At 36.0% G+C, this 15,430-nt stretch overlaps 2 protein-coding genes across 5 annotated transcripts in view; both read right to left on the reverse strand.

The window, feature by feature from the left end:
- The window catches only part of LOC127965262 (mitogen-activated protein kinase kinase kinase 20), a 40,579-nt gene extending 37,711 nt beyond the window's left edge, over positions 1 to 2,868 (reverse strand). The window contains exon 1 of the mRNA XM_052565960.1: positions 2,715 to 2,868. The gene's annotated coding sequence lies outside the window, so the exon portion shown is untranslated. The remainder of the gene's footprint in view (positions 1 to 2,714) is intronic.
- Positions 2,869 to 4,153: 1,285 nt separating this feature from the next.
- The window catches only part of LOC127965430 (rap guanine nucleotide exchange factor 4), a 60,784-nt gene continuing 49,507 nt past the window's right edge, over positions 4,154 to 15,430 (reverse strand). For all 4 annotated transcript variants that reach the window (XM_052566247.1, XM_052566246.1, XM_052566249.1 and 1 more), the window contains 12 exons: positions 11,844 to 11,874; positions 11,674 to 11,752; positions 11,267 to 11,413; positions 9,727 to 9,824; positions 9,478 to 9,603; positions 7,284 to 7,462; positions 6,310 to 6,400; positions 6,166 to 6,216; positions 5,999 to 6,086; positions 5,034 to 5,098; positions 4,897 to 4,951; positions 4,154 to 4,819 (listed from right to left, as the gene is read on the reverse strand). In XM_052566247.1, the coding sequence (XP_052422207.1) occupies positions 4,689 to 4,819; positions 4,897 to 4,951; positions 5,034 to 5,098; positions 5,999 to 6,086; positions 6,166 to 6,216; positions 6,310 to 6,400; positions 7,284 to 7,462; positions 9,478 to 9,603; positions 9,727 to 9,824; positions 11,267 to 11,413; positions 11,674 to 11,752; positions 11,844 to 11,874 (1,141 nt within the window). In that variant the 3' untranslated portion in view covers positions 4,154 to 4,688. The remainder of the gene's footprint in view (positions 4,820 to 4,896; positions 4,952 to 5,033; positions 5,099 to 5,998; positions 6,087 to 6,165; positions 6,217 to 6,309; positions 6,401 to 7,283; positions 7,463 to 9,477; positions 9,604 to 9,726; positions 9,825 to 11,266; positions 11,414 to 11,673; positions 11,753 to 11,843; positions 11,875 to 15,430) is intronic.

Here is a 15,430-nt window from a genome sequence, read left to right on the forward strand (position 1 = left end):
GCCATTTTTCAAATATCGGCATCGGCCAGTAAGTTTTTCTGCTTTGTCAATGTGTTAGAGTAAGGACTTTTATTTTGATAATAATAAATTTGTAAATATTCATAAAATAATTATTATTATTATATCGACTTCATATCGGCTATCACCTCCTTGTGATTTCCAAGATATCGGCATTGGCTGCCAAAAACCCAATATCAGTCGACCACTAATTATTTGTGACCATTTTCACTTGATCTGTGCATATTTCTCTCCTGATTCAGACAAGATGACTTTTCCACTGGAGAAAGCAATATTATTTATAGTAGCTGGAAGTTTAAAATGAAAAACTTCTCAATGAGGGGTTTGTTTCTTACAATCAAACAGCTTTTCCCTTCACAAGTGTGGATTACTTGTGGATTATTGTGATGTTTTAAACAGTGGTTTGGACTCTCAATCTGACGGCACCCATTCACTGCAAGGCATCCATTGATGAGCAAGTGACGTAATGCTACATTTCTCCAAATCTGATGAAGAAACAAACTCATCTACATCTTGGATGGCCTGAGGATGAGTACGTTTTCTGCAAATCTTCATTTCTGGGTGAACTATTCCTTTAAATCCACAGAATTCATAAGAATAAGGTTCAAAGCAAGAAATTTGGCTTATGATCAACAAGCTGACGATCTCTTTCATCTGCCCCTCTGCACATGTATGAGGCTGACATTCCTCTCGCTGGTCAATGTTTCACTGGGAATTCCTCATATCTGCAATCAGAGCACATGACACACACTCACACACACATACACACACACACTCATGCTGATCTGAAGTCAGCAGACTGCTACTAGTGTAGATCAAACAAGCAGTTCATTTAACTGTACTGAATGTGCACATCTAACGCACTTCAAATCTTAAAAGTGTATACCATTAAAAACTGTGCATGCAATACAATATTAATATAACAAAACACCATTTAACTGTACTTAAAAACAGATAACTTCCATGACTATGTTTGCCACCCAAAACACTTTCGTAGTAAAATTAACAAAAAATGTCTTACAGACAGTTTCTGACAAGCATCCAGCAGTATCTCCCTGGGTTTGCGATGCTCACAAATTATAAATGCATCTTGTTAAAACAAACACAGAGGAGAGAAAGGAAGAGCAAATTGCTGCTGGTGTATTGTTGGTTATTTCCCTCATTTTCACTGCAGTAATTATGTTTTTGAGGACTGTGCTGGACTGCTGGGGTGCGCAGCGGGCTCCAGCTCTATTCTCACAGAGGGACTCCAAGGCTCTTGGGCGGTTTTAGGACGATTTATGTTATATTTAGCAGTGCAGGAAGCGGATTGACACCCTGGAGCCTCTCATCCACATGGAGACTCTCAGACCTTAAAGAGGATAGCTGACCCTTTCAGAGCAACACTGGCACATCTTTATAAACACAGATAAACTGTTTGGAATCTCACTGAATTAGATACAAAATATTCATTAAATGCTGCATGAGCTTTTCTCTGCAAGTGAAAAAGAAGTTGACTTTATTATACTTTTAAAAAGATTGCTTAATGTATGCTTAAGTGTGAATTACATGTTAGGTTTCTGGACAATTCATTTGTTGGCATGTCAATAGAAAAAAATAAAAATGCATTATAAGTTCAGTTTATATTAAATGCATTAGCTAAAATTTATTAATTTTAGACCGGTCGTAAGTAAATATTTCTATGCATATTCAGAATTCGATTGTCTCTCAAATAATGGTTAAAGAAGTGGATTGCTGAATGTACTGTAAAATTCAGCTAAACACCTCAAATATACCGTAATCACATTTCTATTGAAATGTCTGTAATTATTTGTAATCACACATTTGTAATGACGAAGTTGCCATTTAGTACCTGTAAATGCAATATCAAATAATTCACTACAGTTAAAATTATAATCAGGTACTTTACATGCTTTATTAGTCAACACATCAAAAGTGTATATGTTTCTTTAAAGCGCTAAATATTTTAACTGTAAAGGTGATTCTTCTCTGCTCTCTACTGAATTATGAGGCAACAGGGTGACAGCAGCTTTCCTCCATTCATATCTCAGCACAGAACAGAAAGCAAAAGTGGCAGAATAACTGGGATTTTTCTCATTCATCGGGGACTGAAGGCCTGTGTGTTCATACAGCTCTCCACACAATGCGGCATGCAGCGGGCAGCACAATCATTTTCACACAATTTCAACACAATTCTTCAACCAAAACCATCTTCAGTTTACTGAACCAATATAACATGATGCCACAAGCCTATTCCGCTTGCTTATGAATCATAGACGCAATATTACATCATCATTACCATGTAAGAACATGCAGAACTTGTATGAAGCAAAACATGAATATCAAAGCCCCATCTGACGTCATCAGTGCACATGGTACAGTAGTATTTCTGTAAATGAGATCAACAGGCAACTGCTATATGAACTCTTCTCTATATAAACAGCAGTCCTGGCTCTTTCACCACAGCTGCATTGATTTATGTGAGTTTAGAAAAGCATATCTAGGACTCTAGAATAGTTCGATTTCCGGAGTTTTTGAGAAAATCTCCCTGTCTGTGATGTGGGATGGTTCAGGAACAGGTCCAGACAGATCCCAACAGATCCATGAGCTCCTGGTCCATCATCCCAGCATTATAACATATTACAGAGTAACATCATGACACACACACACACGCACACACACACACACACACGTACCCGCACTCCTGTACCCCGCGGACAGTCTTCCCTGTAGAGATAGACAGCTGTCAAGAAGAGTTCACGTGCTGCTGCGCTGATTTCACGCTTCTTCCTGATCGGAGCTGCGCCGCGCGCGCCGTGAGTGACGCAGCGGAGCGGGACAGAAACAGCGTCATCCAGCGGACGAGACACGAACCACCCCAAACACATGTGTAAAAAAAAAATTATAATAATAAAAAAATAAAAATAAATACTATTTTATCCTTTAAAAAAATAAATAACACTTAAAACAGATCTATTATTTACGGGGTCATTGTTTTAAAATTATATTTAGTGAATCATATGAATTATAAATGTATTCATTTGAATACAATTAAAATAAACCGTATTTTTTTTAAATATGCATTCACAATCATAATAGTGATTTATTATTATTACGTATGGTCATATATTAAAATCAATTAGAAAATGTGTACATCATCAAAATGTACACTGAACCAAAAAAACAGTCATAAGGGTAGAGTTTTTGAAACTGAGGTTTATGCATCATCATGAATAAATAAGCTTTTGATTGATGTATGGTTTGTTATGGACGATTTTGGGCAGAGATACAAATATTTGAAAATCTGGATTCTGAAGGTGCGAGAAACAAAAGTAATAATAATAATTCAAAATATTGAGAAAATTGCTGTCAAAATGAAGTCTTTAGCAATGCACCACTAGTCAAAAATGTAAATGTGATATATTTACTGTAGGAAATTCACAAAATATCAATAATATAATATAATATAATATAATATAATATAATATAATATAATATAATATAATATAATATAATATAATATAATATAATATAATATAATATAATATAATATAATATTCTGAGCATGTGATAAGAGTTTTTGGGACCTGCTTACTAAAGAAAATGTGTTCTTAATCTTAAACTATACCAAATCAACTGAGACAAATTAAAAAGGACAATACATAATTCTGAATGAAAGAAAGACTTTGACATGTCTGTACCGTGTCATCTTATGACAGTTTTATTTACACACAGAGGTATAAAGTTTGCAGACAAGTCAGCAATAGGCTTTTGACATGTGCTCATCCTTTCTCATTTCACCATTTAGGTTTTCTTTTTCCTTCATGCTTAAGATGAAATAAATATCCTGATAAAATTTACATCCAGTTCAAAACTTCAATAAATCATAATTTACAAAAAAAAAAAAAAAAAAAAACACCATTCAAAAGTTTGGAGTTGGTGATATATTTTTGAAAGAAGTTTATTTTGCTTACCAAGGCTGCATTTATTTATTTACTTACTTATTCATTCATTCACACAATCCTTCTATAAAAAAAAAAAAAAAAAAAAAAAAAAAAAAATTATATATATATATATATATATATATATATATATATATATATATATATATATATATATATATATATATATATATATATAGCTGTTAGCTTGTTAGTTTATTAGGGAGACTGTGATATATTTTTAGGATTGTTTGATTTTGTTTAGATTTTTTGTAACATAATAAAAGTCTTTATTGTCAATTTTCATAAATTTATTGCATCCTTGCTAAGTATTAATTTCTTTTTTGAAAAAAAAAAAAGTATAAATAAAATCTTACTAACCCCAAATTTCTAAAGTGTATTTTAAGGTGGGCAAACTCAATAAACCCCTTAATAATGTCCTTCAAATGCTAAAAAAGGAGTCTCCAAAAGCTGTGACAGGACAAACAGTTTGAAGCTCCGAAACACCTCGTGAGGTGTCCAGCTGTTACAGACACGATCCGAAAGCAAGGGGAACGTCTGATCCATAGCAGAATATAAGAAAGGTCACAAACAGAGGTCTGCACATCCACAGCGGTTCAGTGAAACGAAGCGAGGGAAGCCCCTGTGTGAGCACACGCTGCAGCGGAGGAAGGCTTCTGGTCATATACAGCTCTAGCTTATTGACTGGCAGAGGTGAAGCAGCACTGATCAGGTCCTGCGCGGCTCCAGTCGGTGGGACAGCTGGGACAGGGTACGCTGGTTATCTATCACACTGATGTGACGCACGTAGCTCCGCACGTCCTGATGGCTTTTACCAGTGGCCTGCGGTGCTTCCTGACCTGCAGGGATGAAAGAGAGAGAAATACTGAATCAGAGGAACTCAGACATGAGTCTGATGTGAAGTTTGGTGTCTTACTGAACGGCTGACTCCGGCAGTATCTCATGATTCGGACTGTGTTTGCAATCATTCTCTGGAAAACACACAAGAAATATTAAACAAGTCCCAATTAAAACAGTCTCGGAGATGCTGAAATAGGTCCCTTGCAAACTCACCATTTTCTCGAAGTTCACCAATCTGTCAGTAAACGTCTTGTTGCCCTCATGTGTGAAAGTCATGTCTGAAAGCGCAGAAGTGGACGTTAGACAGTTAAGAGAAGCTAAAATCTGTTTTTTTGTGTCATGAAACGGTTCTTCACAACATCATTAAATGAGAAATGACTTCATCAGATTATTGGACTCACTGTAGCTTGTTATTAGTTTCTCATTGATTTGATTGCGCACATACTGCATGCGTTATGTGTGAATAAATATCCAAATGTACAGAATAGTAAAAGTATGAGTTGCATTTAATTTGCTGTGGCTAATTTTGTTATATAGTATTTTTAATAACATAATTATTGTTATGTTGAGGATGAATCATTATCATTGTCTTAAACTGACAAATGCATTTAAATAGATGCATTATTTGTTATATATAATATTTTACTATATATCAGATTTTTTTTATAATTATTAAAATTAACATTTTAATTATTTTTTTTTAAATATAAAAAATCATTAAATTATTATTTTATAATAAATTTAGATTTTGACCGTAACTTTTTAACCATTAATTCATAAAACTTGTTTTTTATTAATTAATTAATTTATGAATTAAAAGGTGGAGAATGCTACTAACAAGACCATATAGATGGGTTACAATTAATAAATACTTTTGTTTTTTTTATTAATTAAAAAATGTTAGAAATGTGGAGAATACTACTAATAAAGAATATTTAGGCATGCCAAATGTTGTTTTAATTAATTAGACATTTTTTGACAAATATATATAGTGATATGTATGAATTTCCTCAGGAAACGTAAAATACACAGCAGTTCCTTTACTTTCATCTGTAATATTTTATAGTTTTTTTTAAATATTAATACAATATTTAGTTTTTTTACTTTATTATTATTTAAAAATAAGTTAAATGCTACTAATAAATTGTGTGAGTGTGTGGTTTCAGAGCAGAGCTCACCTTTAATTAATAAAGGCATGAAGGGAATGATAGGCGGTTCTAACTTGGCCACTGTAAGTCGATACGCTCTGTGGTTTCTGGAGGGATCCTGCAATGAGACAAATAACAGATCTCTGAAATCCTCTTTAAGTAGCTTTCATGTTCAGTTCACTAGCAGCTGAACTCACCATCAGGTTTTCAAACTCTCCGTAAAACTTCTTGAACTTGCTGGGCAGTTTCTGTGAAGAATCAGTGATAAACATGGAACTAGGCAGTCAGTCATGAGTGTGTGTGTGCGAGTGTGTGTGTGTGTGTGTGTGGTGAATACTCACCTCCCATGTCTGACTGAGGCGACAGACCGCAGGGTTTCCCAGGCCCATGATAATGGCAAAGAATGAGTTCAAATTCTTAAACTCTTTACAGCTTAAAAAGAGCAAAAACACACATGATTTAGAGAAAAACAGCTCAATTAATGAAAATGAGACACCTAAGTACAGTATGTTGCTTTATAACACATTTAAGTACACTTTAAAAAATGCACTTTGTAATAATGTTAAATTAAAAGATTTACTTAAGTCCATTTTAAATGATTAAGTTTTAATAATCTTTTGTCATTTATGACAGCAGTAGTCTTTTTTTATATGTTGACTAACATACTAAAACACATGAAGTACTGGATACTTAATTTAAAGTATTACATTTAAAGCTCAAATATTTTAATTGTAATACATTGCAACTTCGTAATTACAAATACATTTTAATATAGTTTTCTGTAAATGCTTGTGTTTACATTTAGTAGAACACTTAACCATTTAAAAGACAATAGAGTTAATTATAAAAATACATGTAAAGATGTATTTCAGTTCTACTTAAGAGGGTCAGAAAACACTCTTACTGCATTTAATTTGAATTTAAACAAATGACACATTATGGTAACACTTTATTTGAAGATGTCCTTGTTACACCTTACATTTACTTACTATTATAATAAGAATTAATTATGCAAACTACATGCAAGTAACCCTTGTGTAGTTCATTAATATTACTCAATACTTAAATGTATAATTAGACTGTAACAAGGACACCTTATAATAAAGTGTAACCTATATTTTCATTTAATTGTAATTAAATGCAATTAAGCATCCAGAAGCATTACATTTAGTTTGCACTCACAATAAGTATATTCTTTTAGAGTATTATTTCTATAATAAGTATGCGTAAATATATCATTAAAACGCTCCTCTGAACAAAATGACCCATAACACACACACACACACATGTCACATGTTTATGAGTGAAGACTCACTGCGCGGCGATCTTGATGAACTTCTTGAGCAGTTGGACTCGTTTGCTGAGCGTGGGACACAAACAAACCTCTGTGACCACCCACAGCTGGACCTCATTAAAGCGCCGCAGGAACAGATCCAGATTAGCCGTGGTCTTCTTGAAGTGCTGACGGCCAAACGTGTGGTAGATCAGCTCATGCTAAAACACATAAATTACACAGACACTTACTAGAACTCTACTGGAGATGGTGATGAATACATTACATTATAAATGTACAGACAGAATGATGAAGATTCTTTTAGAACTCTGGAGAAAAAGAAGACTGTGGCATACTTTTGAAAGAGTTACTGCAAAAGAATATATATACAGTAAGTGTGATTTTAATTTAATATTTCCATACAATTTAAATCGAGTGAAACAGCAAAGAATTAAAAATTGCACAGTATATTGCAATGAAATGTAACCATATTACAGTTTAGTTTATATTAAATGAAATCAGCTGAAATTTTAACCCACTTAAGTAGGACTTTTTATTGAATATGCGATTTCATAATCACTTCTATTATCTGATATATGAAATATGGTTAAATTACTGCTGAATGCACTGCCAAATATTTATGGTAAACTAAAATATACTACAGTATGTTGCCACTTTTATTAAAACTTGTTTGTCATGTATATTTAAATATATTTGTAATGATGAAGTTGCAATTAAGTAAATGCATTACTTTAAACGTAATACTGAATAATACACTACAGTGAAAATGAGAAACAATCATTTAAAATGTGTTTAAAGGTAAAACTTTTCATTTGAGATTATTACAAAGAGGACTTTTTATATTATATTACAAATTGTGCTTCTTGGAAGTGTACTCGCTTGGAAGTACACTTTTGTTTTATTAATATTATCAGATCTGCAAGTACAGTTTTTAAATATTTGAGTTGTATATTTTACAAGCACACTACAAGTACACATTCAAAAAAATAAAGCTCATTTATTTTTCACAAAGGTTTATAGTTGTGCTCATAAGTTGTGCCCTTGAAGAATATGCAATATGTTAATCGATTGAACAAAATGATCATTAAAATTGCATGTTTTTTTATTTAGTACAATCCTGAATAAGCTATTTCACATAAAAAAAAATATATATATAAATATATATATATAATAAAATATATATATATTCTCCACAAGAAAAAAAATATAGCTGGATTAATACCCTTAAATCTTAATACTTTGTGTCGTGTCTTGGATGATGAAAAACTGTTTTTCTCTTTTGTGATGGTTGTTCATGAATCCTGCACTGGTCCCGAAAAGTTAAACTTCCTGCTGTTCTTCAGAAAAATCCCTGCAAATTCTTTGGTTTTCAGCATTTTCTGCATATTTGAACACTTTCCAACAGTAACTTTCTGTAATAGTTGCATATGAGTCTCTCAGTTGTCCTCATTGTGAAAAGATGGATCTCAAAATCATACAGTCACTGTTGGAAAGGGTTCAAATATGCAGAAGATGCTGGGAAACCAAAGAATGCGCAGGAGCTAGAGGATTTTTCTGAAGAACAGCAGGAAGTTTAACTGTTCAGCACCAACGCAGGACTCATGAACAACCATCACAAAACAGAAAACAGTTGTGGATGACCCAGGAAACGACACACAGTATTGAGATACAAGTGTATGTCAACTTTTGAACGGGGTTATTTTTATAAATTCTGTTATTATTTTTTTCTTATGGAGTATAAATAAACATCTATTATGTGAAACGGTAATAGTAATAAAAATAACATGCAATATCCGTGAGCTCTCTTATTTTGTTCAAACGATTAACATATTTACATATTCTGTAGGGGGTATGTAAACTTATGAGTACAACTATATGAGCACTGATCATGTTTATATGTAAAAAAATGAAAAGTTAAAATGAAATCTGTTCATCATTTAAATCTATTACGTATTTGCAGACTTGATTAAACTGCTTTATTCATTTGGATTACTTTTACACGTTTTCGTTAACTTTTTGAAATTTCAATATTTTGGTTGCATAGATATTTAATAGAGGGACAGATTATTTTCAGGTTTTATATATATAAAAAAAACTTCATTTGTGTGTTTTAAGATGAACTAAAGTGAGTTTGAATGAGGGGTGCATAAACAATGACAGGATTTTCATTTTTGGGTGAACAAGACATTTTAAAACGTGTTAGAAGTGTTTGTACCTCGTGTACACAGCCGAAGAGCTCCCAGTCGTACAGAGTCATCTGATGAGCCAGATCTTTTGAGCTCATGAGCTCAAAGGTGGACATGGATCCTGCAGACGGCCCTTCTTGCTCGGGCAGCGGGGTCTGCATGAACGAGTCGATCGATTCATCAGTTTATCAGCCAGTCAGTAAGCTAATGTACGTTTGATCCTGTGTGTTTACAGCTGATGTGTGTTATAAATGCGGTCTCAGGGGGCTCTTACACACCAAAGAGTCGATCTGGTCCCTCGGGCTGACAAACAGACGACCATTAATGCTCAGAGATGAGAAGATGGACACATCTGATGGCTTTAGAAGCTCTTTATCTGAGAAACACAAACACACAGTCATCAGTCATTCTGCTTTTAAAGATGTGAGTAATCAGCTGCTTCTCAAATGACTAAACTGTGAAGTTACTTATTAAAAATAACTAAGCTAAGTATTTTTTTAATATTTAAATACGTTAAAAGGAATAGTTCAGCCAAAAATTATGCCATGTAAGAAAATCATTTGTATCTTCATGGGAACATATTTGGAGAAATGTAGCATCGCATCGCTTGTTCACCAATGGATGCTCTGCAGTGAATGGGTGCCGTCAGATTGAGAGTCCAAACAGCTGATACAAATATCACAATATACCACACCACTCCACTCCATCAGTTAATGTCTTGTAAAACAAAAAGATGATACTTTAAAATATGAATCCTGTATTTATAATATTGCTTTCTCTGTTGAAAACGTCTGATCTGAATCAGGAGAGAGGTATGCAAAGATCAAGCACAGTTTACAAAGCAAACAGTCCAAAACAAATAAATCTGTTGATTTTGATGTGAGGTCAAACATGGGGTGTAGATTTTCACTGAGGAAGTGTTAATATAGATTATGTATAGGTATTTTGGACAGAAGTGACAGAAGTGAAGTTAAAACAGTGATGGATTGGTTTCTTACACACAAGCAGCATTTTGTTTTACACAATGTTAACTGATGGACGAGAGTGGTGTGGATTGCTTGTGGATAATTGTGATGTTTTTATCAGCTCTTTGGACTCTTATTCTGACGGCACCCATTCACTGCAGAGGACACACTGGTGAGCAAGTGATGTGATTTTCCAATTTCTTCCAATCTAAGGAAAAAACTCATCTACATCTTGGATGCTGTAAGGATGAATACATAAAAAAATAAACAAAAATAACAAATGTTATATTGTAAGCACCACTTGCACATTCTTCCAAAAATGCACAAATCTAATATTTACTATTAGTTTATGAGACAAAAGTGTGTTTAAAAAAGAACAAAAACTAAGATATCTAACCAACAGCCTCTTACATCAGCTTTTATTGAATGTTGTTGCCGAAAATCCCAGAAAGTATCACAATTTTATCTTCTTTTTAAACAGCAAAACCTTTTAAAAAAGGATTGCTTCTTACTTTATTTCAATGCGTTTTTAGTATACTTAAACCAGTCAACAGAATTCCATATAAAATGTAATAAAGTCTTAATTAAATGGGTTAAAAAATGCAAAGTTCAGCAAAACGTGACAGTACGATACAATGCTACAGCAAGATGGAGCCAGAGGTCAAAGAGATAAGAGTCAGTCCGATAGCACACTCTGCAAACATGGAATTAATCACCCTACAATTAATCAAACGCCAATGAAAATAGAGGAAATGGCTGTCAATAGGAGGATAAGAATGGAAAAATAGCTTGTGTGTGAGAGTGTGTGTGTGTGTGTGTGAGTGCATGTGTGCGTGCGTGTGTGTGTGTTCACCTCCGGCTGAGTTGAGGTGGATAAGCAGAAGATCATCTCCTGACCCCAGTTTATCGGTAACTGCAGTGATGACCTCTCTGACAGATGCAGCTACAGGCACTCGGATAGTGGAGTAGGTATGATCACTGCAGTACACTTTAAAGAGGACTTCAACACAACACACATACATTTGAAAAGAACATTGACATTAAACATTGACAATCAGTTGTTTTTATGTTTCACAGAACATTATTAACTTCAATTAAAGATACACATCATTGCTTCACATCTATTCTTTGTCCTAAAGTCTTAACCTCTTTTGAACCTTCTTTTTGTGACTCTTCCCGTCTTTCTATCACATACGTGAAATTAGTCACAGGATAGACTAGTGTTCAGTCAGTCACAACAGAGAGCAGATACAGACTCACTCTCGTCTGTGCTTTTGATTGGCTGTTTCTTCTGCAGTCTGTCATTCCCCGTGCTGAACTGACGCAGCAGGACTTTGTGCTGAAATGAGGGAGAAAGACTATCACATGACACTTATTCAGCACTGAATAGAATAGTACAGAAACTTTGATTGTTTTTAGTTTCCCCTCACCTTTTTCTGAGAGGGACGGCCATCATCACAGCTGTGAATAAATGTTATGAGTGTTATGATTATGATTACGTAAAAGGTTTCTCTTAAGATTATCAGTCCGATTAAAAAAAAAAAAAAAAAAACTGCTGTATCATAGTATAAATTGGCACATTTCTGAGACCTCTACATTATCAATATGATCACAGTTTTTTACAAAAAAAGACGAAAGATGGACTGAAGCAACTTATGTTTACTTGATTATCCATACATGATTATTTATAATAATCGAGTTAAAATGTGAGTACCAAATAAGATACACCAGGCTTTTTAAGGATCATTTAATTATTCATCCCCCAATCCTCATTGTATTGCTTTACATGATATGTTTTCCACACACACACACAACAAAAAATTACAGAGCTTTGACGATAAAATAAGCATGTAAATATGATCTTACTCAAACATGCCGTTATTGGAAGATACTGAGTGAAAACTGATATTTATATCAGTGCTGTCAAATGATTAATCGCATCCAAAATACTGTTTTTCTCAGTTGCTATGTTGCATTTCTCAGATTCTCAGAAATGATATTCTCAAAGCTACTTGTTCAACCTCCACATAATCTAGTCACTTGTGCACATCATAAAAAGTTTCTCATTCTTTTGAACAAGTTGTGATTGATTTGGTACATTCATGCAATTGATTACGTACATTTGTCTGCTGTTTCCTAAATGATCAGTTACCATTGTCATGTTGCTCAAAATGTATTATATATTTCTTTGTGCAGTAGTCTTACAACTCAAAACATAAACTGTCAAGCATATTTTCTACACATTTTTATTAGACTTTCTGTAAATTTTCCATGAATTGTGCATGTGAATCTTGACTTTCACTAAAGAAGAGAATATATATAAAAAAATGTAATCCACAGTGTAGCTTGTTGAACAATTCCTGAAACCTGGTATTATATTTACATTTATTCATTACAACTGTTATATATGTCAGAGGTCGCAACTAGGGGTTAAGTGTCTTGCTCAGGGAAACATTGGTGTCTCACAGTGGATTCGAACCCGGGTCTCTCACACCAATAGCATGTGTCTTATCCACTGCGCCAACACCACCTCACCATTACGAGTACTTCCTGTGTCTATTTGCCTCTTTAAATGAATAAATGAAAATGTACAGTTAATACACACAGTACATGCATGTGTCTGTCAGAGAGTCACAGTCACCTCAGTCAACACAATCAAACAGTCATCAACATCAACGTTAACAAGATCACAATCACCTCCTTTCTAATTCCCTGCACCTGCCGCAGCTCATTAAACCTCCATATATCAGTGCTCACGACTCTCACGCACATTGTCCAGTCTACTGTTCACAACCTTAACTGAACTGTCTATTGACTTACCTTTGTGTTTCCTTACCTCAGACGTCCCAGTTTCTCCACTGCTCCACGAGATCTGTGCACGAAAGCAAGGAACTGTTACTGCAAGCTAAGCCTTCAGAACCTTCTCCTCATGCTTCACTCACCTCTTGTCATCACCTGGCTCACTCCATTGTCTCCTCAATAAAAACATTGTTTGAGAGAAACTCTACCTCTGTGTCTCATAACATGTGTTCATGACCTCCGTACGACCTTCATCCTGACACCAGCCCCCGCCTCTGTATGTCCCATGGCCATCCCGACATCCTACATGGGTATCGTAGCTGGGTGTGGCAGCTTTCTGCTCCAAGTCTCTCTCTTCATCAAGATGCAGCCACAGAAGTTTACTAAAGAGCGATCAAAGGTAGCATTTCTCATCTCCTTATTAAGTGGTAAAGCATTCCTGTGGGCAAGAGTGATCTGGAATGCCCAAAGTATCATTATTAATTTCTTTGAAGCTTTCTCCAACCATTTCAAGGAGGTATTTGGTGTTGCTGCTTGTACGCTGTCCAAACAAGACCAGCTCCTGCAATTATGTCAGGGAAAATTATCAATTGACGAGTTCCGCATTCTTGCTGCCACCAGCGGATGGAATGAGGCTGCGCTGCTTAGTGTTTTTGCCTTGGGCTCAATCCCCACCTTCACACACAGAGGGCAATCTATGACGACAACGTGGGACTGGAGATCTTCATGTAGCATGCCTCCTGCATTTCGCAAAACACCACCATCCAGTTAGCCTCACCCGTTTCCGGCCCTCCAGTACCAGAACCCATGCAAATGGACTCCACTCGATTGTCCTGCACGGAGCGATCGCCGCCTTACCAATGAACTGTGGCTGTACTGCGCCTCTCCAGATCACTTCATCACACTTGCCCCATGAGACGCCCAGCGGTAAGTATGATTCAACTAGAGCCAGATATTTCCACAATGTCCCTTCTTCCAGTGCAACTACTTACCCCAGAATCCTTTGTTTCAGCCTCCGCCCTTGTTGACTCGGGCACCTCTGGAAATTTCTAATCCCAAGCCCTCCTGAGACGATTCAAGGAAAGCTCATGGCCGTGGAAGGCTTAAGTATCTAGCTACCCCTCTAAGGATTAGAGATGGATGCCTGCAAAAGGAAACCATCCCATTTTTGGTACTGGAAGGATCCACAGTGAATATCATCTGGGGACACCCCTGGCTCAACCAACATTCTCCTGAAGTCAAATGGGATCCTTGTGAAATCCCTCACTGAAGCAAGACCTGTTTCCAGGACTGTCTATCCTCAGTCCCCATGCCGCTCAAAAAATCTTCACAGATCTGACTACCAGGAGTTTCAGGATGTGTTCAGTAAGCAGGCAGCCACCCGCCTTCCACCGCACCGGCAATGGGACTGTGCTATCGACCTGCTGCCTGGAGCTAAATTCCCCAAAAGTAGAGTTTACCCCCTTGTCCATCCCGGAGCACAGGGCAATGGAGAATTACATCAAGGAGGCTCTCCAGCAACGTTTCATCTGGCCATCCACATCTCCTGCTGCCTCAAGCATCTTCTTCATGGGCAGAAAGGATGGAGGCTTGAGGCCATGGATCCACTATTGACCCCTGAACTCACAGATGGTGAAGCTGCCGTATCCACTTCTCATGGTACCAACCACTCTCAACGAACTCTGTGGTGTCTGCATATTCTCCAAGCTGGACCTGCAGAGTGCATATAACCTCATCAGGATACAGGTGGGCGATGAGTGGAAGACAGCATTCATCACACCCTCAGACCACTCCGAATATTGGGTAATGTCGTCTTCCTATGCTTCATGAATGAGGTGTTCCAGGAGTTCCTCCATCATTTTGTGATTGTAAATATCGATGACATCCTCATATACTCCCTAAACCTTGCCAAGCATTGCCACCATGTTACGCAGGTACTTCAGCAGCTCAGTAAACACCACCTATATCTGAAGTTGGAGAAATTACATTGCATATCTGGAAGGCATCCAGATATACCAGGGGAAGGTAACTGCATTCAGCAATGGCTGTTTCCACAGTCAGTGAAGGCACTAAAGTGTTTCCTAGGATTTGCCAACTTTTATAGACCATACATTCACCAGTTCAGTCAGCTCAAAGTGCCTCTCACCTCCATGTTACGCAGCAAGCCCAAGTCTCTGTCCTGGAACCTCGTTTCTCATGAAGCCTTCCACCACCTTAA

The sequence above is a fragment of the Carassius gibelio genome, chromosome B9 (assembly GCF_023724105.1).
Source record: "Carassius gibelio isolate Cgi1373 ecotype wild population from Czech Republic chromosome B9, carGib1.2-hapl.c, whole genome shotgun sequence".
NCBI lineage: Eukaryota > Metazoa > Chordata > Actinopteri > Cypriniformes > Cyprinidae > Carassius > Carassius gibelio.